This window comes from Watersipora subatra, chromosome 3 (genome assembly GCF_963576615.1).
Source record: "Watersipora subatra chromosome 3, tzWatSuba1.1, whole genome shotgun sequence".
NCBI classification, from domain to species: Eukaryota; Metazoa; Bryozoa; class Gymnolaemata; order Cheilostomatida; family Watersiporidae; genus Watersipora; species Watersipora subatra.
The window spans coordinates 47,843,228-47,868,732 of NC_088710.1; the positions used below are offsets into that span (position 1 = coordinate 47,843,228).

At 37.4% G+C, this 25,505-nt stretch overlaps 1 protein-coding gene across 3 annotated transcripts in view; it reads left to right on the forward strand.

Moving 5' to 3' along the window:
- Positions 1-25,496, forward strand: part of LOC137389528 (Golgi apparatus protein 1-like) — a 42,784-nt gene extending 17,288 nt beyond the window's left edge. The window contains exons 12-26 of one of the 3 annotated variants that reach the window (XM_068075560.1): positions 1,972-2,094; positions 2,332-2,466; positions 2,864-3,034; positions 5,513-5,727; positions 6,605-6,815; positions 7,060-7,215; positions 7,533-7,656; positions 14,328-14,482; positions 17,720-17,824; positions 18,280-18,387; positions 18,553-18,673; positions 19,159-19,262; positions 20,062-20,079; positions 23,855-24,018; positions 24,992-25,496. In XM_068075560.1, coding sequence (XP_067931661.1) covers positions 1,972-2,094; positions 2,332-2,466; positions 2,864-3,034; positions 5,513-5,727; positions 6,605-6,815; positions 7,060-7,215; positions 7,533-7,656; positions 14,328-14,482; positions 17,720-17,824; positions 18,280-18,387; positions 18,553-18,673; positions 19,159-19,262; positions 20,062-20,079; positions 23,855-24,018; positions 24,992-25,043 — 1,962 coding nt within the window. In that variant the 3' untranslated portion in view covers positions 25,044-25,496. Of the gene's footprint in view, positions 1-1,971; positions 2,095-2,331; positions 2,467-2,863; positions 3,035-5,512; positions 5,728-6,604; positions 6,816-7,059; positions 7,216-7,532; positions 7,657-14,327; positions 14,483-17,719; positions 17,825-18,279; positions 18,388-18,552; positions 18,674-19,158; positions 19,263-20,061; positions 20,080-23,854; positions 24,681-24,991 lie in introns of those variants that run through there. The other 2 variants (XM_068075561.1, XM_068075562.1) reach the window with 2 other exon arrangements.
- The last annotated feature ends 9 nt before the right edge of the window (positions 25,497-25,505 follow it).

Here is a 25,505-nt window from a genome sequence, read left to right on the forward strand (position 1 = left end):
GAAATTCAAGGCACAACTTTAACTTTTCGAAACACAAAAAACTTGATAAACTGAATTCTAACAATCTAACTACTTTGGCTTGTGCCCAATAAATGAAATATTTGTTTGCAAACCTAAAGTTTTTTTCCCAAAAGGGTTTTAATGTTTCAATTTTAAATTATAAGCAGTTCTCTTTCACTAGCCAGACTTGAGAAAGCTTTCATTCATTATTAGAGATGATGATGGGATTAGCATATTTCACATGGTTTTTATATTTCATCAGTAAAGGGATTATCATATCACTTGATAAAAGCAATTGAAAATGAAAATCACTAATCCATTGTTGTGCCAGAATTTGTGTAGTTACAATTTGAACTCTATCACCACCTTGCTACTGTGTGCTGAATGAACATCCACAGCTGATAATCACATAGAATTGCATTTTTACCACACACGAACCACTAGGAGCTTCAAATCTTACGGTTTTCACTCACACAAAAATGAGGAAAGCCCCATAAAAACCGGTTTGTTCGGCTGGTTTGAACCGCTTATATTAAACCCTGGGTTAAAATTGAGCCAACCCTGTGAAGAGAGCTAGAGAATGGTTAGCTAGATTGTGATGACCCCAATATAGTGGGCATCAATAATTTTATAGATCTAGGGCTTTATTTATACCGCCCTGAGCAAGCAAAATGCTCTATCTTGATTGTTGTAAATTTTTCAGTACTAGCTCAAACGCGTTTTAGTTAAGCCTGGCCATTGTATTGGCAGTATTTCAATAATTTTATCTGATTTATCATGGTTAAATAATCTTGACTCAAAAAACTTTTTGTGGAAATTTTAAATCAAAGTAGTTATTTTACTTGGGTCGTTTTGATTGTCTAAATTGACACCTTACTATGCTGGTACTAGGCAATCAAAACGCCTTATCATACAGATAGGGCATTTTGATTGCCTAATTGGAATGGTTTCTCATTGTTAGTTTGCTTGGATGACTGGATTATTAAAAGATTACAAGTTGCAATTCTGATTATTAATACAGTCAGCAAAAGGATAAATGTTGCAATTCTTGTGACTAATCCAGTCAACACAAGGATTAAAGCCATTTAGTAACCTTCCGCTAAAAAATTAAGAGATGGTCAACGATCAAAGTCTCACTCAAATCTGAAATATGAAATGAAAGGAGTAAGTAAAATAATGCTTTTAATATAATCAAATAGTTTTATTGAAAATAATTGACTGCAATAATTTCAGTATTTCAAGAAAGCAAAATCTTTCTATGTACATGTAACTGAAACAAACTTCTCATCAAATCTCAGATTCAGAATTTATCAGGCTTGTGTCATTGTCACCTACATGTATCATCTTACCGTGGTGGTCAGCATGTTCATCGATGTTGTTGCAAGGATCTAGACTTGTCACTTAGAGGTTGTCTGCTCATAATAAATATATTATGATAAAAATATACCGATAGGAATGAGGACTTAGAAGTGCACTAGTGTGTAGAAGCTGCCTTAGAAACAACAAAATATATCTGCTCCAGTTTTGCTTCCCATTGTTTATCTACTATATTATTACACAATGCTGCTCATGATGCCCAGTTTTGTGTATATTAAGGTCAATCAAAACGCCCTATTTGCAGATGGGCGTTTTGATTACCACTCCATGTGTAGTAAATGTGGTTATGGCGTTTTGCACATAGTGAAAAGCGTTATTTCTGGTGGTCTCAGAAGTATGAAATTTTGGGACACGTTAGATCTCAACCTAACTTACATATAACCACAAAAAAGTAAAATTTGAAAAATTGTCAAATAGATCGTTTCGCTTGCTCAGGGCAGTATAGTAGAATAACAGGCCCCATTAGACTGTTTATAAACACCTGCAGGACGTGCAATGTTCAAAAGCAGCGCTGACAGCTGTAGGTAACTCCTGTTGCTCAGCGCTTTCTGTCATTCAGATATGTAAGATCTGCATATACCCTTATCTTTATAGAACTATAATCTTGACCGGCATCTAGCCAAGAATGAGCAGGGTCCTCCATCAGATGGCCTTGTGTTTGCCCAGCTCTATTCACTAGTTCGTAGACAGTTTAAAGGAGATAACTTGGAACATGCGGTAAGTTTCTCGCCTTTGCCGGTGTAATGATTGTGCCAATCAGCTTTAAGAAGATTAGGGGGAGGCAAGTGGAGTATGAATAGTGATACCTTGCCTGCGTGAACCAGTGGTTGGCAGCCGACATTTCATGCTGTCGGTAGCTGCTGTTTCATCTCCGATTTACCCATTAGCTCTCTCTGCTGTCTCAACATTCTATGCTGTCACATGTCATGCTATATTGCCTCGCTGCTTCTGTAGGTTGATAAGAAGTGCGTGACTGAGATACTACGTTGTGTTCACGAGAGGGCTGTCAGTATTGACCTGAACCCAGAGCTAGAGGAAGCGTGTCTGAACACGCTAACCACTATGTGCAAAGAGGCTGAGCATGGAGAAGTGAGTCATCATTTTTACTCTACTTTTGATATCGTTAGTTGTCACCGGGTGATCAGTCAGGGTACTGGTCAGAGACGTAGGAGCACGTACTTGTGTTTTAGTTCAACTATAGACCAAGAAAGGTTGTTTGGTTATGAAGGGTATAAAGGTCATGTATTTTACCTTGTCAGTTTTTAGTCTTGGGCACTATGTCATGCTAAGAACCAGTTTACGGTCTTGATTAATCAAAAGGCCAACATGCAATGGATGCCCTCAACTTTGCTCCCTTTTTATTTTGATGGCGTTTTGGAAGCTTTGGTTTATTTGATATCTGAGTTTTGCTATTCATCATTTAGTTTCCATACATCTAAAAACCCTCAGTGACTGCTGGATTGAGGCATCATTCTTTACACTGTAGGAACTGGCTTGTCTAGAAGAACATGTTGATGAGATACCAGAAAGTAAGGATCCAAATGTTCCTGGATGTCGAGAGATGGTAGAAGATTATATTATGGACCAAGATTCAGACTACCAGCTGGACACGATACTCATGCAGGCCTGTGAACCAACTATACAAAAGCATTGTAGGGTACGTTTTCTTCCGACACAATTCAGCGCTGTGGGGTGTTGTCTTTTAGTGCGTTTCATCGCTGGGGGTATTTTTCAACGCAGTTTAGCATTTCGGGTATGTTTTCTTCCAACGCAGTTGTTGTTTGTCTTTTTTGCACATCACTGGCCTATCACAGTTTACACACACAACATTTCCTAATGCATTCTTAATGACCCTAGATGACCTTTCAATCATGTTCTGAGCTGCCACATGATCCTTCTATAAATTATAGACAATTTTTTACTTACCTGGTACATAACTATCACATAGCCGCCCTATTGTTGTACTTAGCTATCACATAGCCGCCCTCTTGTTGTACTCAGCTATCACATAGCCGCCCTCTTGTTGTACTCAGCTATCACATAGCCGCCCTCTTGTTGTACTCAGCTATCACATGGCCGCCCTCTTGTTGTGCTCAGCTATCACATAGCCGCCCTCTTGTTGTACTCAGCTATCACATAGCCGCCCTCTTGTTGTGCTCAGCTATCACATAGCCGCCCTCTTGTTGTACTCAGCTATCACATAGCCGCCCTCTTGTACTCAGCTATCACATAGCCGCCCTCTTGTTGTACTCAGCTATCACATAGCCGCCCTCTTGTTGTACTCAGCTATCACATAGCTGCCCTCTTGTTGTACTCAGCTATTACATAGCCGCCCTCTTGTTGTACTCAGCTATCACATAGCCGCCCTCTTGTTGTACTCAGCTATCACATAGCTACCCTCTGTTGGTTAATTAGCTATCGAGCTAGCTAGCTAATTAAATGTGAGATCATTACATATGGTTATTCTTGAAATCATAAGTGCAAAATTTTTTGCAATACATAGTTGCAGGACAAAAATTAATAACTATTGAAAATATATATTTTAAAGCCATTGAAAGGGTTTTAGAAGCTGGTACACACTGTATGGCGATATGTTAGGGTTGTCTTCTCAGCAACTATTAGCTGACTTGTGCACCGTAGACCGATGGCATCACTTTGTCAACGCAGATATGTCAGGAAACATTACACAACTAGTAAACATTCTCAGTATTTCGCCATGCATCCGTGACAGTCTATATATATTGCACCACTTGGGCGTGGATTGTTTGATCTATATTCCTCTTGATGATAGTCGCTACGAACTAGTATTTCATAGCGATGGCGTTGTATAATGAAAACACTGTCACTGAGTAATCGCTGATGTAAACGACGTAAATGCAAATGAGTTTGTAATAGTATGAACACTGTTATCACAGACGATAACTGATGTAGTGTAGGATTACTACGATATACTACGATACAGTTTGTGCAAGCCTTTATGAGTACAAAGTCAATCTGTAAGAGTTGATAACTCCAACATGGTCTTTGTTCCCCATATATGGCAGTCCATCCATTGCACCAATTTTTACCAGGTTTTTATTGCGCTTGTTTCAAAAGCTTGTAGTTCAATTGGTTAATCTGCTATTATAAAATGACTACTAAATGTCAGACATTGCACAGGTAATAAATAGGTTTTTGCACAGAAATTTTATTTTTAATCAAAATATACAACTTTTGCCATTCGAACCTTTGAAAGAAGGTATTTGTTTATTTCTTATTTATTAATTGTACTTGCAATTGTTACGCGTCTGATCTCGCGCGCAGTCACGATCTTAAAGCATGCTAGTAGTAACCATTATTTCAGAGTATGGCAAGTATGCGTGTTGCGTAGTGGTTAGCACGTCTGTCCACAAAAGTGATGTTTTCGAGTTCAATTCCGGTGCCAGTTCTTTGCTCCTATAACTTTATCGCTGTTACTGGACATAAGGAGACGGACCAACAAACACTTAGATTTATATATATACTAGCGGAATGTCCGGTATTGCATTGCACAGGTGTTAAAAATCAGCTTATAAACGGTGATAGCTATGCCACATTTATAAACTCAGCTTATAAACAATGCCACTTGCCATTAGCCTGGTACATTGCTTATGGCTAATTTGAGTAAGCTAGTTATCTCCTGCTCTTACTAATAACAGCATAACGTAACAGCATAATACTAATAATAGCACCCCATAATATTTTCACCCACATAGCGACCCATATTGCCCAAAGAACCCATCAAGCTCGCGTGGCTTATTTGGTAAGGGATTGAAGTGGTGAGCGGAAGGTTCCAAGATCAAATCTTCTGCGATACGGATTCCGCATTCCAATATTTTAATAGCTATAGCCGGAAAAACTAAACTACACACAGATACACACCCGGAGTTTGAGATTTATATATGTATGTACATGTAGATAGAAGATACACACCCGGAGTTTGAGATTTATATATATATGTACATGTAGATAGAAGATACATGAAGTTGTAATAATATGGATGTAAATTTTCTATTTTTTCTATGTGTTGCAATTTCTCTTGTTAATAATCTAACCTTTTGGACGTTGTTTTTGCTTTAGCTTGCGTTTCTTTGTCTACTCAAGTTTGTAAATTCAGGATGTGTTGGATGGAGTGGAAGAGGGAGACATTGATCAGGGGGAGGTATTTGAATGTCTTCTCGAGCACAAGTTCGACAAGGATATAGACCACAAGTGCTTCATTGGAATCGAGCATCACCAGATTATCAACATGCAGGATTTCAAATTTAGCCATAAGTTTAGAGAGGCTTGCAATCATGATTTCCAGGCTTTCTGTAAAGGCGTCAAGTCTAAGTGAGTTACATTAGCTTGATAAGAATTTATGTGTTGGATATGGTAATGTGATATGGTGTGATATGATGTGATATTGTCCGAAACCTTTTAATCACTGCGTTTTTACTTCAAATGGGTTAGGAGTTGTCCGCTGTAGATGAAATCGCATCCTACTGTTTCACATATTCGGATTTGCACTATAGACCTTTCCAAAATGCGCGATGTATTTCTCAAAACAAAACATGTTATAGTAAACTCGCTTTCAGGCCATGGTCACTCTTCAATGCATGCATAGTCAACCAAACCAGTTGCACTAAATACTTAGTCATCCTCGTCATGTTAATGTAATGGCAAAAAAGTCTAACAGAAACAGTAGTGAGTAGCGGTATAACGTTTTCATAGCAGCGACCCACGTGGTTCAGGCCTGGAGTGTGCTAAATTTTTTACCTGCACAAAAGAAAGCCTAGTCGAGTGTTATTGATTCAGATTCATCAGCAGTGAGCGTTTCTATGATGTCGAATAATACACCCACAGCGAATTCCGTCACACAAATTTAGCATAGCGAAGTGGTGTCAAATGTATTCGTTCGGGTTTTACCACCATTTCTGAAATTCGGAGTGGAAGTAACTCTGAATCCATTCAAAGCATGGAAACATATTAAATGATATACTACAAACATTACTCGACTGTTTCCAGAAGTTTTCAATAATAGGGTTGATCAGATAACTAAAAAGGACAGTGGTTCCCAGACCTCTTCTACCTTTGCAAGTTTTTATAGTTCTCTTTTCTGTGTGCAAAGTTGCATAGTATTGTTGTTGTGCTGTTTTTTATTACTATAAAAGATGAACAACAGCTGATGTTTTGTATGCTATGATGATGTATGCTGTCATTCCGCTAGATCGGAGGCGGTCTACTGCTTGAGCACAGTGATAAGAAATGACACACTGCTCGACGCCAAACAAAGAGTCTCTAAGGCATGTCGCGCTCAGTTAAAAGTGGAGTTCCTCGCCCTCGAGGACACAATTCAAATAGATCCTGGCTTCAAATCCAAGTGTGATGTTGACATGAAGAAACACTGCTCTCGTGTTAAAAATAAGGGCCGAGATGAGGTAAGACAGGAGCTAATATAAACTACTGGATGACAGAGAGGCAATATGTCTCTCTGCTAGCGACTGGTAGCACTCGCTACCCGCACCTGCTAGACCCACCACTCTGTTAGAGCTGGTGAGACCTGTTAGAGGGGATTAGCTCCCTTTGCTTACTTGTCAATAAACACCAGAGTATTTACTGATAATAATTCATGGCTGTTCTTCAAATAATTCAATTTGTAGATCAGAATTTGTTTGTTTTTAGGATTCGACTGACCTCTATCTCAACTGCATTCGCTCTGTAGACCCTGAGCAACTGCAGCCACAATGTGCAAAGTATGTCTTCAAGGTTGTCAAACTACAGAATGCACTGGCTGGAGTGTCATCCACCATTTTCAGGCAGTGCAAAATCGAGATCAAGGTTGGTCTAACAAACTGTCTTGTCGCTGCATTTCGCTGGCTCGGAGCACAAAGGGTTTATCGGTCTCAACCATAAAAATCAGAGATGCTTTATACAGTAGACAGCTCCTATAACTTCATACTAGTTCAGAGATGCTTTATACAGTAGACAGCTCCTATAACTTCATACTAGTTCAGGAACTGATAAACTTGGTCTTGATCTATTTCATGTTTTATTTCCTTTCTGATTTGAAGTTGATCTCTTGTCACATATCCATATTCACGCTATGAGTTATCTTCTTTTCCTTGTGTCACTTTACTTGTCGGCTCGTGTTGTAGCAATACTGTGCGAACCACATGGATGACCCAGACCAGTTGCTCGATTGCCTCGATGAAAATTACGAACAAGCATCAAAGGCATGCAAGAGAGCTTTAGATGAAGAAGAGGAAGAGGACAACCAAGGTTTGTTTTTTATCTTTTATTGTCTTGAGCCTTGGTCTTCCGTTTAGCTTGTTGTTGTCTGCGTCGATTAAAATATTAGGTTTGCCTTCTCATAGTGATTAAACTGCTGCGACTACATTAGTTATTATCTGCTCATCCGCTCGAATGAATGATAAGTTAACTCAAGATGTTCTCTTGCACTCTTTCCTCTGAAGCTGGAAGTTGATCGAACAACTGCGAGGTTATCCGCCAGTAGAGAACTAGTTAGATAAGCCATAACTAGTAGTGGACTAGTTCCCCAAAGTAACTGGGTGAAATAAGGAGTACAAAAATTGCTGTTATAAGGAGACAAAACCTGTTGCATAGGCTGACGTTATGTTAGGCTGGTACATTTAACATTGATAATAAAATTGATTATGTTTAGCTTGCCTTACCAATATTAATAACACCCAGATTCTTACAAGTCTTGCATTACAGAAACATAAAATATTTGTATGATGGAAACTGATGACATGGGGCATGTGATATTTATCTACATGGGCAATGATTCTTATACAATGATTCTTTATATAAGTGTATCATTACCACTACAGTTGGATCCCAATCTCAAGGATTTGCTTTTCTATGTATGAGCAACATTGAAAGAGCAAGAGTGTTTACAGGTGTTCTGTGTGACAGCAGTGTCTATATATGTTAGTAATTGCAAAGAGTAATATGGAACTACTGTATTAGCTCTGGTAATCAACGAATTGCATTGTGGTTTCTCTCTTTTAGCCTCTAGCGCGTACTGTATGTCTCCCACTACTGACTAATTGTAAGTGTTGTAGTTACGAGTCATTGAACGATCCTTCTTATAGCGCTTACTAGTTAACCACTCTTTTGTTAGTTATTTTTTCTCCATGTATGAGGTTTTGGTCTTTTCTACCAGACTACTACATCTTGTTTGCACCATGCTTTGCCCTACGTCTGTCTATATTTTTCGCTACAATCAAGAATTGGCTAAAAATGTTGAAAGTGTAACAAAGCTTAAGAACATTGTTACTTAAACTTTAGTAGCAGGGCTATCAGCATACAAATTACATTCGTTTTTCCCAGCAAATAGAAGAATGTTATTTTATATCTTTGTGTGATTTTATTGATTCAAATACCGCGTCAAACAACTTTTCCAAGCCGCACAGTTAAATAAGAAAGCAGAGTAATTTGTAAAATATAAACTGGACACAATATTGACTCTGGTTACCTCTATGGTTGCAAGAAATGCACACACTTGTATAGTTTGACTACCTGCAAACTATTTATTTTAAATTGTCATTTACGCAGACAGGCACTGCAATTATAGGTTGGAAAAAGTTCCGAATGGGATTAGCTATCGCCTATGGGCAATTTCTCAAGTTTGTAATATGGTAAAGAAAAGAATTTACCTTAAAGGTTGACTTGCAACAAAATTCACATTACAGTTATTTGGTATCAAAAGATTCACCATGTCTTACTCTGTTGTGTTGTAAGTGCCAAATGTGTGGAAATGTGATTACAAGCTCTTTAAAGCTCAAAAACGAAAATCGGCCGTTTATTGGAATCTCTTTATTTCGATGACGTAGCCTTGAAATTTGATTATCGTCTTGTAACGTATGTTCTCACGTGAATTAAAAGGCCAATACAAAGCTCAATATAAAACTTATCGTAGTACTAGTTTATGACAAACAGACCCTGTATCAAATATAGATGCTCGCTACTTTACAGTTTTGTTTCGGCATTATTCAATCGTCAAGTCGTTCTCTGATCATGTGACTCAATACTTCGCAAATAATTTTTGCAGCACTTTTCGATTATCACAGGTGACCAACAAGCTCGTCATGATTATCAGACAATGATATGTACTCCTTCGAGCTGAAGTTAAAAAGTTTGATTTTTTACAGTAAGTTATAAGATATCAGTGCTAAAAGTGACAGCATTACAATGATGATAAAACAGACGCGTAAGAACAATAGACATAGTTTTATTGAATGCGTGAAGAATATTTGTGAAAATATTTCGACGAATAAGGTTGCAAGAAGGTGTAAACAAAAACCATCTCTCACAACTACATCACATTTGAGCCGTTTTGGAAAGTGAATCCAAACTACGGCGGTCTCGTGTGGCTGCCATTTTCTGTTCGCTTTTTAACTTTTAAGAGCTTGTAATCGCCTTTGCACATATTTTGCACCTACAACACAACAGAGTAAGACATGGTGAATCTTTTCATATCAAATAACGGTAATGTGAATTTTGTTGCAAGTCAACCTTTAAGTATTTCTATATAAAGTGATACGTGCAAGGGCTCTGTCTGATTGTATTACCATCACAGAAAAGCTCACGATGGGAAGTCTCAAGCTGATATAGACAGGAAGTCTCAAGCTAATATAGACAGGAAGTCTCAAGCTAATATAGACGGGACATCTCAAGCTAATATAGATGGGAAGTCTCAAGCTAATATAGACGGGAAGTCTCAAGCTAATGTAGACGGGAAGTCTCAAGCTAATATAGACGGGAAGTCTCAAGCTAATATAGACGGGAAGTCTCAAGCTAATATAGACGGGAAGTCTCAAGCTAATATAGACGGGAAGTCTCAAGTTAATATAGACGAGATGTCTCAAGCTAATATAGACGGGAAGTCTCAAGCTAATATAGACGGGAAGTCTCAAGCTAATATAGACGGGAAGTCTCAAGTTAATATAGACGAGATGTCTCAAGCTAATATAGACGGGAAGTCTCAAGCTAATATAGACGGGAAGTCCCAAGCTAGTATAGACGGGAAGTCTCAAGCTAATGTAGACGGGAAGTCTCAAGCTAATGTAGACGGGAAGTCTCAAGCTAATGTAGACGGGAAGTCTCCAGCTAATATAGACGGGAAGTCTCAAGCTAATATAGACGGGAAGTCTCCAGCTAATATAGACGGGAAGTCTCCAGCTAATATAGACGGGAAGTCTCAAGCTAATATAGACGGGAAGTCTCCAGCTGATATAGATGGGAAGTCTCCAGCTAATATAGATGGGAAGTCTCCAGCTAATATAGACGGGAAGTCCCAAGCTAATATAGACGGGAAGTCTCAAGCTAATATAGACGGGAAGTCTCAAGCTAATATAGACGGAAAGTCTCAAGCTAATATAGACGAGAAGTCTCAAGCTAATATAGACGGGAAGTCTCCAGCTGATATAGATGGGAAGTCTCCAGCTAATATAGATGGGAAGTCTCCAGCTAATATAGATGGGAAGTCTCCAGCTAATATAGACGGGAAGTCCCAAGCTAATATAGACGGGAAGTTTCAAGTTAATATAGACGAGAAGTCTCAAGCTAATATAGACGAGAAGTCTCAAGCTAGTATAGACGGGAAGTCTCAAGCTAATATAGACAGGAAGTCCCAAGCTAATATAGACGGGAAGTCTCAAGCTAGTATAGACGGGAAGTCCCAAGCTAGTATAGACAAGAAGTCTCAAGTTAATATAGACAGGAAGTCTCAAGTTAATATAGACGGGAAGTCTCAAGCTAATATAGACGGGAAGTCCCAAGCTAATATAGACGGGAAGTCTCAAGCTAATATAGACGAGAAGTCTCAAGCTAGTATAGACGGGAAGTCCCAAGCTAGTATAGACGGGAAGTCTCAAGCTAGTATAGACGGGAAGTCTCAAGTTAATATAGACGGGAAGTCTCCAGCTAATATAGACGGGAAGTTTCAAGCTAATATAGACGGGAAGTCTCAAGCTAGTATAGACGGGAAGTCCCAAGCTAGTATAGACGGGAAGTCTCAAGCTAATATAGACGGGAAGTCTTCAGCTAATATAGACGGGAAGTCCCAAGCTAATATAGACGGGAAGTCTCAAGCTAGTATAGACGGGAAGTCCCAAGCTAGTATAGACGGGAAGTCTCAAGTTAATATAGACGGGAAGTCTCAAGTTAATATAGACGGGAAGTCTCAAGCTAATATAGACGGGAAGTCCCAAGCTAATATAGACGGGAAGTCTCAAGCTAATATAGACGAGAAGTCTCAAGCTAGTATAGACGGGAAGTCCCAAGCTAGTATAGACGGGAAGTCTCAAGCTAGTATAGACGGGAAGTCTCAAGTTAATATAGACGGGAAGTCTCAAGTTAATATAGACGGGAAGTCTCAAGCTAATATAGACGGGAAGTCCCAAGCTAATATAGACGGGAAGTCTCAAGCTAATATAGACGAGAAGTCTCAAGCTAGTATAGACGGGAAGTCTCAAGCTAGTATAGACAGGAAGTCTCAAGTTAATATAGACGGGAAGTCTCAAGCTAATGTAGACGGGAAGTCTCAAGCTAATGTAGACGGGAAGTCTCAAGCTAATGTAGACGGGAAGTCTCCAGCTAATATAGACGGGAAGTCTCAAGCTAATATAGACGGGAAGTCTCCAGCTAATATAGACGGGAAGTCTCCAGCTAATATAGACGGGAAGTCTCAAGCTAATATAGACGGGAAGTCTCCAGCTGATATAGATGGGAAGTCCCAAGCTAATATAGACGGGAAGTTTCAAGTTAATATAGACGAGAAGTCTCAAGCTAATATAGACGAGAAGTCTCAAGCTAGTATAGACGGGAAGTCCCAAGCTAATATAGACGAGAAGTCTCAAGCTAGTATAGACGGGAAGTCTCAAGCTAGTATAGACGGGAAGTCTCAAGTTAATATAGACGGGAAGTCTCAAGCTAATATAGACGAGAAGTCTCAAGCTAGTATAGACGGGAAGTCCCAAGCTAGTATAGACGGGAAGTCTCAAGCTAGTATAGACGGGAAGTCTCAAGTTAATATAGACGGGAAGTCCCAAGCTAATATAGACGGGAAGTCTCAAGCTAATATAGACGAGAAGTCTCAAGCTAGTATAGACGGGAAGTCCCAAGCTAGTATAGACGGGAAGTCTCAAGCTAGTATAGACGGGAAGTCTCAAGTTAATATAGACGGGAAGTCTCAAGCTAATATAGACGGGAAGTCTCAAGCTAATATAGACGGGAAGTCCCAAGCTAGTATAGACGGGAAGTCTCAAGTTAATATAGACGAGAAGTCTCAAGCTAGTATAGACGGGAAGTCCCAAGCTAATATAGACGGGAAGTCTCAAGCTAATATAGACAAGAAGTCTCAAGCTAGTATCGACGGGAAGTCCCAAGCTAGTATAGACGGGAAGTCTCAAGCTAGTATAGACGGGAAGTCTCAAGTTAATATAGACGGGAAGTCTCAAGTTAATATAGACGGGAAGTCTCAAGCTAATATAGACGGGAAGTCCCAAGCTAATATAGACGGGAAGTCTCAAGCTAATATAGACGAGAAGTCTCAAGCTAGTATAGACGGGAAGTCTCAAGCTAGTATAGACGGGAAGTCTCAAGTTAATATAGACGGGAAGTCTCAAGCTAATATAGACTGGAAGTCTCAAGCTAATATAGACGGGAAGTCTCAAGCTAATATAGACGGGAAGTCTCAAGCTAATATAGACGGGAAGTCTCCAGCTAATATAGACGGGAAGTCTCAAGCTAATATAGACGGGAAGTCTCCAGCTAATATAGACGGGAAGTCTCAAGCTAATATAGACAGGAAGTCTCAAGCTAATATAGACGGGAAGTTTCAAGCTAATATAGACTGGAAGTTTCAAGCTAATATAGACGGGAAGTCTCAAGCTAATATAGACGGGAAGTCTCCAGCTAATATAGACGGGAAGTCTCCAGCTAATATAGACGAGAAGTCTCCAGCTAATATAGACGGGAAGTCTCAAGCTAATATAGACGGGAAGTCTCCAGCTGATATAGATGGGAAGTCTTCAGCTAATATAGACGGGAAGTCTCCAGCTAATATAGACGGGAAGTCCCAAGCTAATATAGACGGGAAGTCTCAAGCTAATATAGATGGGAAGTCTCAAGCTAGTATAGACGGGAAGTCTCAAGCTAATGTAGACGGGAAGTCTCAAGCTAATATAGACTGGAAGTTTCAAGCTAATATAGACGGGAAGTCTCAAGCTAATATAGGCTTAAATTGCTACTGCGAGACACTAACGTGAAGTGTTGAGTACAAATATAACAACTGTAGAGTCCAACCACATGACAGCCGATCGACTCAATGGTCTCTGATCACACATTTAATTTGACTTTCCATCTCATATGTCCGGAATGTTCTAAGCTAGTCTTGCTTGATTCTAATTTGGCTTCACAATATGCCGAATTGTCTTTTGAAAAAGCAAGAATATGATTGAATTGGTATGGAAAATTTTTATTTTTCAACTGTTGATTGGCGCATTTTAATTAACTAAGTATTAATTGTAGTAATATTAGTGGACACTATATGTTATTGAAAAACACTTTCGCTAAACTCCACTATTTTATATTCCTTTCTTGCACTGGTGCTCAGCTGTCTCAGCTGTCCATGTATTCTATTCACCACGCTCGTATTTTACTTTTATATTCTGTTTAGGTGGCAATTGTATATCACCAATACCAAACTTTTTTAGCAACCCTCTGTAGTATAAATATATAATTTATTCATATTCTACCCACTAGTGTAAAAGACACCTTCATTTTACAGATGTCATACAATCCCGGTTCTATTTATCCCATTTGCTACTAATAGATGACTTTACCCTATTATTTTCAACCCGTGCATAGACTTACCCATAAGACATACCCATATTTTACATACCGGTATCTATTTCTATTTACAGACATAAGACTTAATCCTGCTCTCTATAACCCTTGCAAGACCGACATTGACGAATTTTGTCACAAAGAATTGAACAAAGGGCATGATGATGATGAAAGTCTACATGGTGCTGTTATTGGCTGTCTCAAACTTGAATATCTTAAAGGAGAGCGTAGCGTATGTACCATTAATCCTAGTCTGTGTTTCTATCATTTCATTATTCTTACACAACATTATTTTATGTTGCCAATACACGTCACATGCATGTAACAGTACTGCATATGTTACCACTTACCGTATACATATGGTATATGTTACTACTTATCGTATACATATAGTATATGTTACTACTTACCATATACATATAGTATATGTTACCACTTACCGTATACATATAGTATATGTCACTACTTACCGTATACATATGGTATATGTTACTACTTACTGTATACATATAATATATGTCACTACTTACCATATACATATAGTATATGTTACTACTTACTGTATACATATAGTATGTGTCACTATTGGTATTGCAGCCTTCCATTCGATCTATAAAAATGCATCTATGTAACTTAGTTTGACACAAATCAAATTGAACATGGACAACATGGTTGAAAAACATGTATTTGGTTATTGAAGAACTTGTTTAAATTAGGTAAATCTAGCTATTGATATAGTATGACAACTCTAGCTATTGATATAGTATGACAACTCTAGCTATTGATATAGTATGACAACTCTAGCTATTGATATAGTATGACAACTCTAGCTATTGATATAGTATGACAACTCTAGCTATTGATATAGTATGACAACTCTAGCTATTGATATAGTATGACAACTCTAGCTATTGAAATAGTATGACAACTCTAGCTATTGATAATGTATGACAACTCTAGCTATTGATATAGTATGACAACTCTAGCTATTGATATAGTATGACAACTCTAGCTATTGATATAGTATGACAACTCTAGCTATTGATATAGTATGACAACTCTAGCTATTGATATAGTATGACAACTCTAGCTATTGATATAGTATGACAACTCTAGCTATTGATATAGTATGACAACTCTAGCTATTGATAATGTATGACAACTCTAGCTATTGATATAGTATGACAACTCTAGCTATTGATATGGTATGACAACTCTAGCTATTAATATAGTATGACAACTCTAGCTATTGATATGGTATGACAACTCTAGCTATTGATATAGTATGACAACTCTAGCTATTGATATAGTATGACAACTCTAGCTATTGATATAGTATGACAGCTCTAGCTATTGATACCACAGTGCACCCTCAGGATAAGATGTTGATCCGTTCCAGGGTTGGCATCGTATTGTGAAAAATTCGTATGTAGGGGTATAGAGACCATTGTAATTATACAATGCAAACATCCCCTGGTAAAAATCGTCAAAATTTTATAAAAATGTGTACATATTGAAAATTAGTAACAAAATAGTATGTTAATTATAGTTACGTACAGTAACTGTATTGTATTTAGTGTATTTTAATGGTTATGATCTGCAATAAAATGCAACATTATAATGTGTGTACCAAAGCAGTACGTACAGTAAGAAGTTCTTACCTTCAAGACGTACGTATAACATAAACGTTGAATTAACTTCAAATAAGTTTAGCTTACTAAACACATACTTAAAGCTAAGTTTTAGTATGTATTTTTAACTATTTTACTGAATTTCAACTTTGTATCACCAAAATTTTATCACTTATCAGTTTCTGTCTGCGCTTTCAATATAACATTTAGCGTGTCTGGTTAAAACTTTTTTCAACCCAATTCGACAAGAAAGGCTGAGTGATGCAGTTCTCGAAAGCAGCCTCTCGCACACTTGACCATTTAATGGTCATCGAAGAGAAAAATGAAATTTTATTTACTATACAGTACGTGCATACCTTTGGAGTAACGTGATTTGAGCTGGTACATGTAGCGAATAAAGCAGAGACGAGGCAAAGACATATCAATGCTAATTATGTTACTGTACACTTGAAAATAAATTCAATACGTAATGAAATAGAATTTTTTTAGCAGGCTAAAAGGCGTCTTATCCTGTCCAATTTTTCTACTGGTTTTAAAAGAAAAAGTTTACCACTTTTGGGTCCTGAAAAGCAGAAATGGCCAGGCAGATACAGCTTTCCTACCGGTGCAGAGAGTGCTCTAAGAAAGCAAACTAACTTGGTGCAGTGTAGAAGATAGCCTACTTGATCACTTGTTGAGGATGATGCTTGCTGGTGCACTGTTAATGCTGGTGCAATGCAGACAATTGCTAGCTAGCTACTAACAAAAAGGATTCAGAGAAGGTTGTACAGTAGTTTGTCTTGTATGAAATGTGCACAAGAATCAATGTAACCATACATACAGAAGTTTGTACGTATTTATAACCAAGAGGACAGGGCTTTAGCAAGTTCTACAAAAGTAATGTGGATGCGTCAACTATCTTTAGTAGGACATAAAATGAAATGAATAAAATATGGAAAGCATGCCACACAAAGAAGATAAATAATGATATACATTATACATGCATTGTACAGTATTGTTTTATGTACCAGTCCACATCAGTGAATTAAACACTTGAAATTTTTCTGTCTCCTAATTTCTCGTCACCAGTAAATGGCTGCTCCTCTTGAATGCTGATCCCATGCACGGCCGCTAACTCCTTCAAGTCGTCAGTCGTAAGCTCCTCCTTGCGCTTGCTTCAATGGAATTCTTGTTTTTAATAATAATTGCAATTGTTGATTGGTTGCGACCATATTCCTTGGCAATATTAACAATACGGGCGCCTTCTTTTTATTTATTTATGACCTCCAAATTTGTTGAAGAGGAAATCATTTTTCCTTCGTCTTGCAACATATGTATCGGTCTCAGATTCCATAGTTAATGAATTTAATAAAGATACTTGTAGTTATATACGTATGCTGACTAAAGGTTTATAGTAAAAGGGAGGATAACACTAAAAATGAATATTTGCTCTTGCTTATGTACTTTTTACAAGATTTCCCTAGCGAAATGCTGACCTGAGAGAAGTCGGTCATCGTGTCTCTTCTAAACGTTGTGAAAATGTTTTCGGCAAACAGCATTTTGGCGTCTTGTTATTTCGACGTACCTATTAAGCACACCGACTGCCAAATTTGAACTTGGGTGAAAAGTTTTTTGAATTCGTAGGTTGAAATAAAAGTCGTGTGATGAGGTAAAAACCTCACCATGTTCAACTTCGTAAGGCGATGAAATCGTATATCAGGATAATCGTATCCTGAGGGTGCGCTGTACGTCGTAGTTAACATTTGCGAGCACTTTTAAGCGCAGAGGCAAGTACGCTAGACAATTGTAATTCTATGACCAGGTACCACTCATGGCTAGCCCTTGTTGCTCTATTTTAGGGTCTCTCAAAATCCTGCAGCAATCAGATGCACCTTCTGGTGGTCAAAGTACAAACTAGAGACTACAAAATGGACTATAAGTTAACACATGAGTGTAAAAAAGAGGTGAGTTGGTGCAATTTAGCCTTGGAATCAATGGGCACCATAAGTTCTATGCAATATTGTGTATCAGTTACACGTGTGTGAGTATTGTGTATCAGTTACACGTGTGTGAGTATTGTGTATCAGTTACACGTGTGTGAGTATTGTGTATCAGTTACACGTGTGTGAGTATTGCGTATCAGTTACACGTATGTGAGTATTGTGTATCAGTTACACACATGTGAGTATTGTGTATCAGTTACACCTGTGTGAGTATTGCGTATCAGTTACACATATGTGAGTATTGTGTATCAGTTACACATGTGTGAGTATTGTGTATCAGTTACACGTGTATGAGTATTGTGTATCAGTTACACGTATGTGAGTATTGTGTATCAGTTACACGCATGTGAGTATTGTGTATCAATTACACATGTGTGAGTATCGTGTATCAGTTACACATATGAGATGTTTTGCAGATAGTGCAGTGCTCTAAATCTGGTGAAGGAGAGCATCATATTGTTGAGTGCTTGAAGAAAAAATTGTTTGAGGGAAAGCTTAAACAAGATATAGCATGTCAGGCAGAGGTAGGTGAAGCTATGTGGTTAGTAAAATAGGGTTGACAACTCCAATTATGCAGCTCATGAGTAACTCCTTGCATTTTTTTACGTTTCATTTGGCATCATTGCAAAATTTGATTGGTTATTTTATGTTTGTTAGAGCCTTGTGTTACTTTATGCTGCCTTTCTCAGGTATTTAGATTGGTTACTGAGAACCGGGTGGACATACAGACAGATGGTGAGCTGTATCAGGAGTGCAAGCGGGAGATAGACCAATCAGAGTGCAAGAATGTTTTGGCCGGCAGCGGTAGAGGTAAGACAGCTTGGTATGCATCATATTTCTGTTGCTTACATGATGGCAAGATTACAAGCATGGCGTGGAATCGTCTTTGCTTAAAATCATCTCAGAACAGTTAATTTGCCATTCTTTATTTATTGTAAACTTTTTTCATACTTTGTATGCACTTGTTGGCATCAGTTTGAGAGTATTTGTAGTTTCTGTACCGAAATCAACTAAAATAGCTCACAATTATTAGTTGTGGACTTATTTGTTCTTATTTCGTGACTTTGAGCTTTGGGTGTGAAATGTTGAAAATTGTTAAGGGGAGCACGTGACTAGTCAGTAATAGTCTTTTAGTCTTTTGAAGTGCTTTTCAGTTAAACACATCTGTCCCACAAAGTGTAATTGAGAATTGGTGATGATGCAAATATGAGGTTGAATGTAAACTATCATGAACAAGACAGATACAATACCCTTTGCTGTTTATTGTAGTTCTTGCGACACTGATTTTATTGTAGTTATGTCCTGTTTGCTAATGGTCTTCGCAAAGGGACAAATAAAAAATAAAAAGTGCAGAGAGCTGGTAAAACAAAGAAAGGAATTATGGGAGCATGCGGCGCAGGTAACTGGTTATTTTTTATTCAGCCTTTGTGATGATTTTTTCATTTTTTCCAACTGAGTAAGTGATAGGCATGATGTAATAGAGTGACTAACCGTGTACATCTGTTGTAATCATTGTAGTTTTGTTCTATAAATATGAGTAGCAATTAGCCTTGATGACCGGTTGACAGTGAAGAATCAGTGTTCAAATGCCTCGCATGTTAACAAAGCAACAACTTAAAAATTCGATGAGACATTTTCTTGATCATTTTTTGTCTAGAATTTGTTAGTATACCAAAAATAACACAAGCATTTGAAACTGTCACTGTTTGATCATAGGAATGTATTCAAAATGGAAAAAGCTTTCCCATTTTGAATCGCCCTGTCGAAATTCCATTTTCACATTGTCTATGTGGGAAGTCCTTTTGTCTGCAAATAACAGATAGAAGTGTGTAAAATTGTGAAGTAGTTATACTTTTGGTAAGGCAGAATATATTTTTGAGTTCAAAACTGTAAAATAGCCAAATAGCTGGTAAAACTGCATAAGGCAATATATGAGTATTGTTTTCTAGGAGTTAACTGTGTAGCTTGCTTTATGAGTTGAATGCCAATTATTTTCCTTTGCCGTCAACATTAACTAATAATTTTAAAATAATTGAAGCTAAATATGTTGATGAATGTGAAACTTGCCAATTTTACAAAAACTGGAATTGTTTTTCGTATGATTTTATATTGTGAAACGAGGGAAAAAAACTTTGATACCCGCAAATATCTGTAACTGTTGAATAGTCAACAAATGTGATATTTCTGTCAATGTGCAGATGATGCGGGATAAATCTGTAAGTAGTGCTACGGTGGAAGGATGAGATCTCTCTAGCCATTGCTTATTCAATGCGTGTCATCACACGATTGTTAAAAATTCACTTTTGGGCTTTAAATGTCGGGTTGCAGTTCTCTTGACATTGGCGGATTTTCATAGTTATTTGAAGGCATGTAAACAGAGAATGGCATAAACAAAATGTTAGATTCGACATTCATTTAAGCTCAAATTTAATGAAAAATAGTTCTAAAATGTCTTGTAGTTTCTAACAAATAAAGCTATAATTTTTTGACAGAAAATGAATTTGAGAATTGAATTAACTTGAGTGTACAGAAAATCCGCCACTGTTCTCTATATGATGCGGGTGATTGTGTAGCTCTGTTAAGGGGTGTAGCTCTGTAATGGGGTGTAGCTCTGTAATGGGGTGTAGCTCTGTTGAGGGATTAAGTTAGTTTTTATTTATTGTGACTCCGATCTTTATACTGATATCTTTATCACTTAACTTTTTACTTTATCTTCATACAGCTCTTTATTACTGCAAAAGCTAGGATTGTAAAGAACATTTATAAACTGTTGTTCCCATGTCCTGTATTAGCTCCTGAGCTGTCTTGCACAATTTCGGCAAGTTTTGTGTCTTCTTTGTTGACTTTCTATTTCCGTTCTCTGTGTATGATAATCATATTTCACTAGCACCAAATTGTAAATTTTCTCATCCCATTTTGATTAGTTTTTTTGGTCCACGATAGGCTGGCATTTTGTCAGCGTGAGCAATTCAACTCATTTTAAGTTTTCGGAAATAAAAATTTGTAGCCACATCGCAAGTAGAAAGTTTTGCCGGAAAGTAAATGGCTTTCTTGTCAGCCCGAGTATTATGCTCCTTACACTCCATTCTGTGGCAAGCTGTGCAATCATCTGTCTGTTTGTAGTTGTGCAATCATCTGTCTGTTTGTAGTTGTGCAATTATCTGTCTGTTTGTGGTTGTGCAATTATCTGGCAGTTTGTGGTTGTACAATCATCTGACTGTTTGTGGTTGTGCAAGCATCTGTCTGTTTGTGGTTGTGCAATCATCTGTCTGTTTGTGGTTGTGCAATTATCTGGCAGTTCGTGGTTGAGCAATCATCTGATTGTTTGTGGTTGAGCAATCATCTGACAGTTTGTGGCTGTGCAATTTTTTGGCAGTTTGTGGTTGGGCAATCATCTGGCAGTTTGTGGTTGGGCAATCATCTGGCAGTTTGTGGTTGTGCAATCATCTGGCTGTTTGTGGTTGTGCAATCATCTCCACACTTTTAAATGAGATGTGATGTAGGAATCTTCCTATAATTACTTTTGGCTGTAAAACTCCTATTTGAATGCCATGGCTCTCTATTTTTCAACACTTCCCCTACAGTGGCATTTAATTGAAGGTGGAATTCAAATAGGCGATGCTTGCATCGCCTATATTCTACTCTTTTTCAAGCGAATCGACTTTAATCTCATCGGCTTCAGCATTTCTTCTAAAGTGTCTTTCATATACGTTGAAGTATCAGGTCGAGTTGAACAACAAACTACTTTGATTACAAAATATTAGTAGTGTGGTGCTATTATTAGTATTTTGACGGTGTCGTTTTTAAAGTTGCAAACAAACCTTAAAGCTTTGGAATTCAAAAACGGACATAAGATTCTAAATTTGTGGACACTGTTCTACTGATCAAGTTCTATTATGCGTTCGATAAGATGAAAAAATGCCAAAATGGCGGGCAAATAAAGGTGGCATTCAATTTAAGGGTGGTGTTCAATTAAAGGGTGGCGTTGTGATTCTATAGTGGCTTTCTATTAAAGGTCACATTCAAATAAAGGTGGCGTTCAAATAAAGGTTTCATGGTATATTTTGTTTCATGTCGAGACTAATTTTAGATTAGTCTCTCTTGGCTTGTATACCGGCGCCGACAATTCATTTTCACAGTTGTATAAACAATGCCATGTAAAAACATGGCATTGTTTAGTGTACTTAAAATGGAAGTTTTAAAAGAACAAATATGAAATAAAGAAATTTGTGTTATTATTGAAGCAAGTTTAATACAATTAAAAGTTTAAAACAAAAATTCCGGTAATATAAAAATTTTACGATATCACTGTAATGACATAATATTACTTGGATTCATAGACGGTGGCATGCATTAATAGATTTAAGTTGTGCTGTGGTAACAACCCACAATTATAGTAGTAGTAAGTTTTGTTTTCGCGATAAATAGGCCTTCCTAAATAGTTCTACACAAGCCTTATACAAAAATAATTGACAACATGGCAATAAACTCTGCTCATAGCATGAAGTAGATAGTCGGTTATGGAACTACATTGTACAATATACCGTCATACCTCGACATAGCGAGCTTAATGCATTCTGGGACTGAGCTCGTATGTCAGTATGTCAACATACCTACTCGTGTCTCGAGGCACTATTTTTTACTTAAAAAGTCACTGAATACCAATTCATTCACATCCTATGAAAAAAACCACCTAAAACAGGATATTACAATGAAAAAATGTGTTGTAATTGTTGTAATTCACCACCTACCCTCACAAAGTAACGTAACGAATATCTATTTTGTGGTTACAACCGGCTATAAAATGCAACATTATTGTTCAGTGCTGTATAGAGTTCTTCCCTTCGAGACAGATGTAGTGGCTAACAGCAGTGTGAGACACTTGACAGCAACACGTTCTGTAGCTACACTCTTGTGCTTGATTCATAACATAAAATATGCATCAAAAATGTAACTTGAATGAATTTAGCTTACTAAACACACACCTAAAAATAAGTTTTAATCTTACAGTAAACTTCTAATTTTGTCTTCGTTTTCATATTTTTTCATCTTTTTCTGGCGAGTTTGCTTCGCTTCCACTATAACTTTTAGCTAACCTTTTTAAAACCATTTGTGAACTTATTCGACGAGAAAGCCTGAGCGATGCTCAGTCGCATACTGGGCACTAAAAGCGGCTTCGCGCATACTCGGCCATTTAGCGTATGTTGGGGCACTCGTATGACAAGGTGCGACTGTATATGACTTTACTCGGCATTTGTCATTGATATGCTCTACTCGGACATAACGAGTAGAACAATATAAGTTGTTTATGAGAAAATAACTCTTGATCAATGTAAAGTTGTTTTATAATCATTTTTACCAAATGCATAAACGTGGCGTTGTCACAGCGCCTTTGATTTCTTGCTTGCTGGCGAAGCAGGTCAGGTTGTTTGTAGGTAATTGGAGTATCTAGCGCTCAGTAAACTGTCGGAGGCTTCCTTCTGTTGTTGCTATTGTTGTGGGTAGCCACTCGAGTAAACAAGCTTTTCATTTTGACAGGTGTCTCTAACTTTGAATACCTTACTGCACTGCATCTTTCTCATTAGAATTTTGTTTCTTGATGATGCTAGATTTGTTCACTCAGTCAAATGGTTGTGGGTCTGTGGTTTTGGTAGATCTTCCAATCATACTTTTTACAGGTAGCCTTGGTAGCCATGTTCTGATGGCAGATAATCATACAGTCACAGAAACTGATATAAGAACATTTGTTAGCACTCCTCTATAGCACATACATTTTTCTTTCGTTTGTCTCAGTTGTTATTTCTCTTTTTACTTATATCAGTATAATCTATTAAATGTTCAGTTGCAGAAGGACATAGAAATACCCAGAATTAATTAAGTACATTTGTGAACAACAGCTTCTCTCATCCTTCCATCGTTGAATTAACTACAACTCATTTCAACTAGCGCTAATCGATTACTTAAATTGATCGGTCTTATTTATATATGCAGATGGCACCTCCTGAAACGTTGAGAGAGATATGGGAAGATATGTCTACATCAGAATCGAGATGGTACTTCATGACTGTTATAGGTGCAGTTCTTGCCGTTATATTGTTCATAGGTATATGCTGCGGTAGAGCAAGCAAACGTGTAGCCGCTGAGATTAAAAACAGGTAAATGTGTAGATATTACGGAATTCATGCTCTACTGTACACCGCATGTGGCAAACACTACAATTTAAAATTTTAGCGCTATTGGTTGTTGTTTTGTTGGATCAAACTGGTCACGAGCATTTCAGTCATATCACATTCATGTTGTATTTATACCATTTTATTTTGCATATTCTTCAAATAGTGCAGTTTGAAACGAAAATAACACACAGTATTTATATCTATGTTATTCAGTAATGAGATCTGACTGCATGAGCACTATAATTATCATTCCATTATTTTGTTAATGTGTAACACTTGCATCAATAGTGAATGGTTACCACAACTTGAGCGATTGACTTTAAAGTGGTTTGTTCTTAATTTTTAAAAGGTATTACCAGTACATACAATATGTATATGGAAACGAAATTTCATAAATTTGGTGACATTTCAGTGCGTGCTTTTTTCTGTAACATTTAGTTATTGTGCTTTAAGTGTTCCTGCGTACAGGGTTCATTTGATCATAATAGATGTCCACATATTCCTTAATGTTTGTGTATTTTATCATGTTGGTTGTTTTATTTTAATGCCTCAGCGTACTGAGCCGTTTGTTAGATTGTATCTTTTTAAGGTTTTTCATGAAGTTGCTGCATTGTCTTGATAATAAATGCACCTATGAAAGTCAATTGTCTATTTTCGACTTAATAGCACACTGAAGTTCAGCAACGCTCTATTAGGATTTTAGGATTAAATCGTTTCATCTGCAGCGTTGGTACTTCGAAGTACTAGGGACATCTTGTTCTTGAGTTTGACAGTTGACCGTTTCTAGGAATGCTGAAATAATGCAACATTGTTGAGATTCTACAAAGCCTTATTAAGTTTTAGGTCAGAATACTGAGCTACAGGTTTTATGCTAGTAATAGCAGTCCTACTAACTACTACCAGCTCTGAGTAATAAAACTTGTTTATCATTAAGTAATACCAGGCATTTTTGTAGATACTCTGGAAAACAAAGAAGTATATATGAGATGTTAGACGAGTATACCTAAAGAAATGTACAAAATAGTAGCAGATGTTTTCTCAGCATGATTGGACTAACAACACTTTTTAAATAGATATTAAGTCAAATACATTTTAGAGGACAATACAGCAAATGAGAAACAAGTTTTAACTAACACCATATTAACATACTTAATAATATTATAGCTCTAACTGGGCTCATGAATGATGTAATGATGCACTGAAACTATTTGGCCACAGCAACGTAGTCCTATTGTTAAATTTATGAAGGAGTCAGTAAAATAACTTTGGCACTTAGAATGATGCATTCACCGTATTGTTCACAATTTTACATACGATTTCTTTTCTAAACATATCAGGGATATCTACTACTGTGTTTTATATTGCTAAAAAAAGTTCCTGAGATGCTATCGTGCTTCATTACAAATATTGGCCTTTGCATTAGACTTGTTTATGGCACAAAATATAAATATGCAATGAAAGAGAGACAC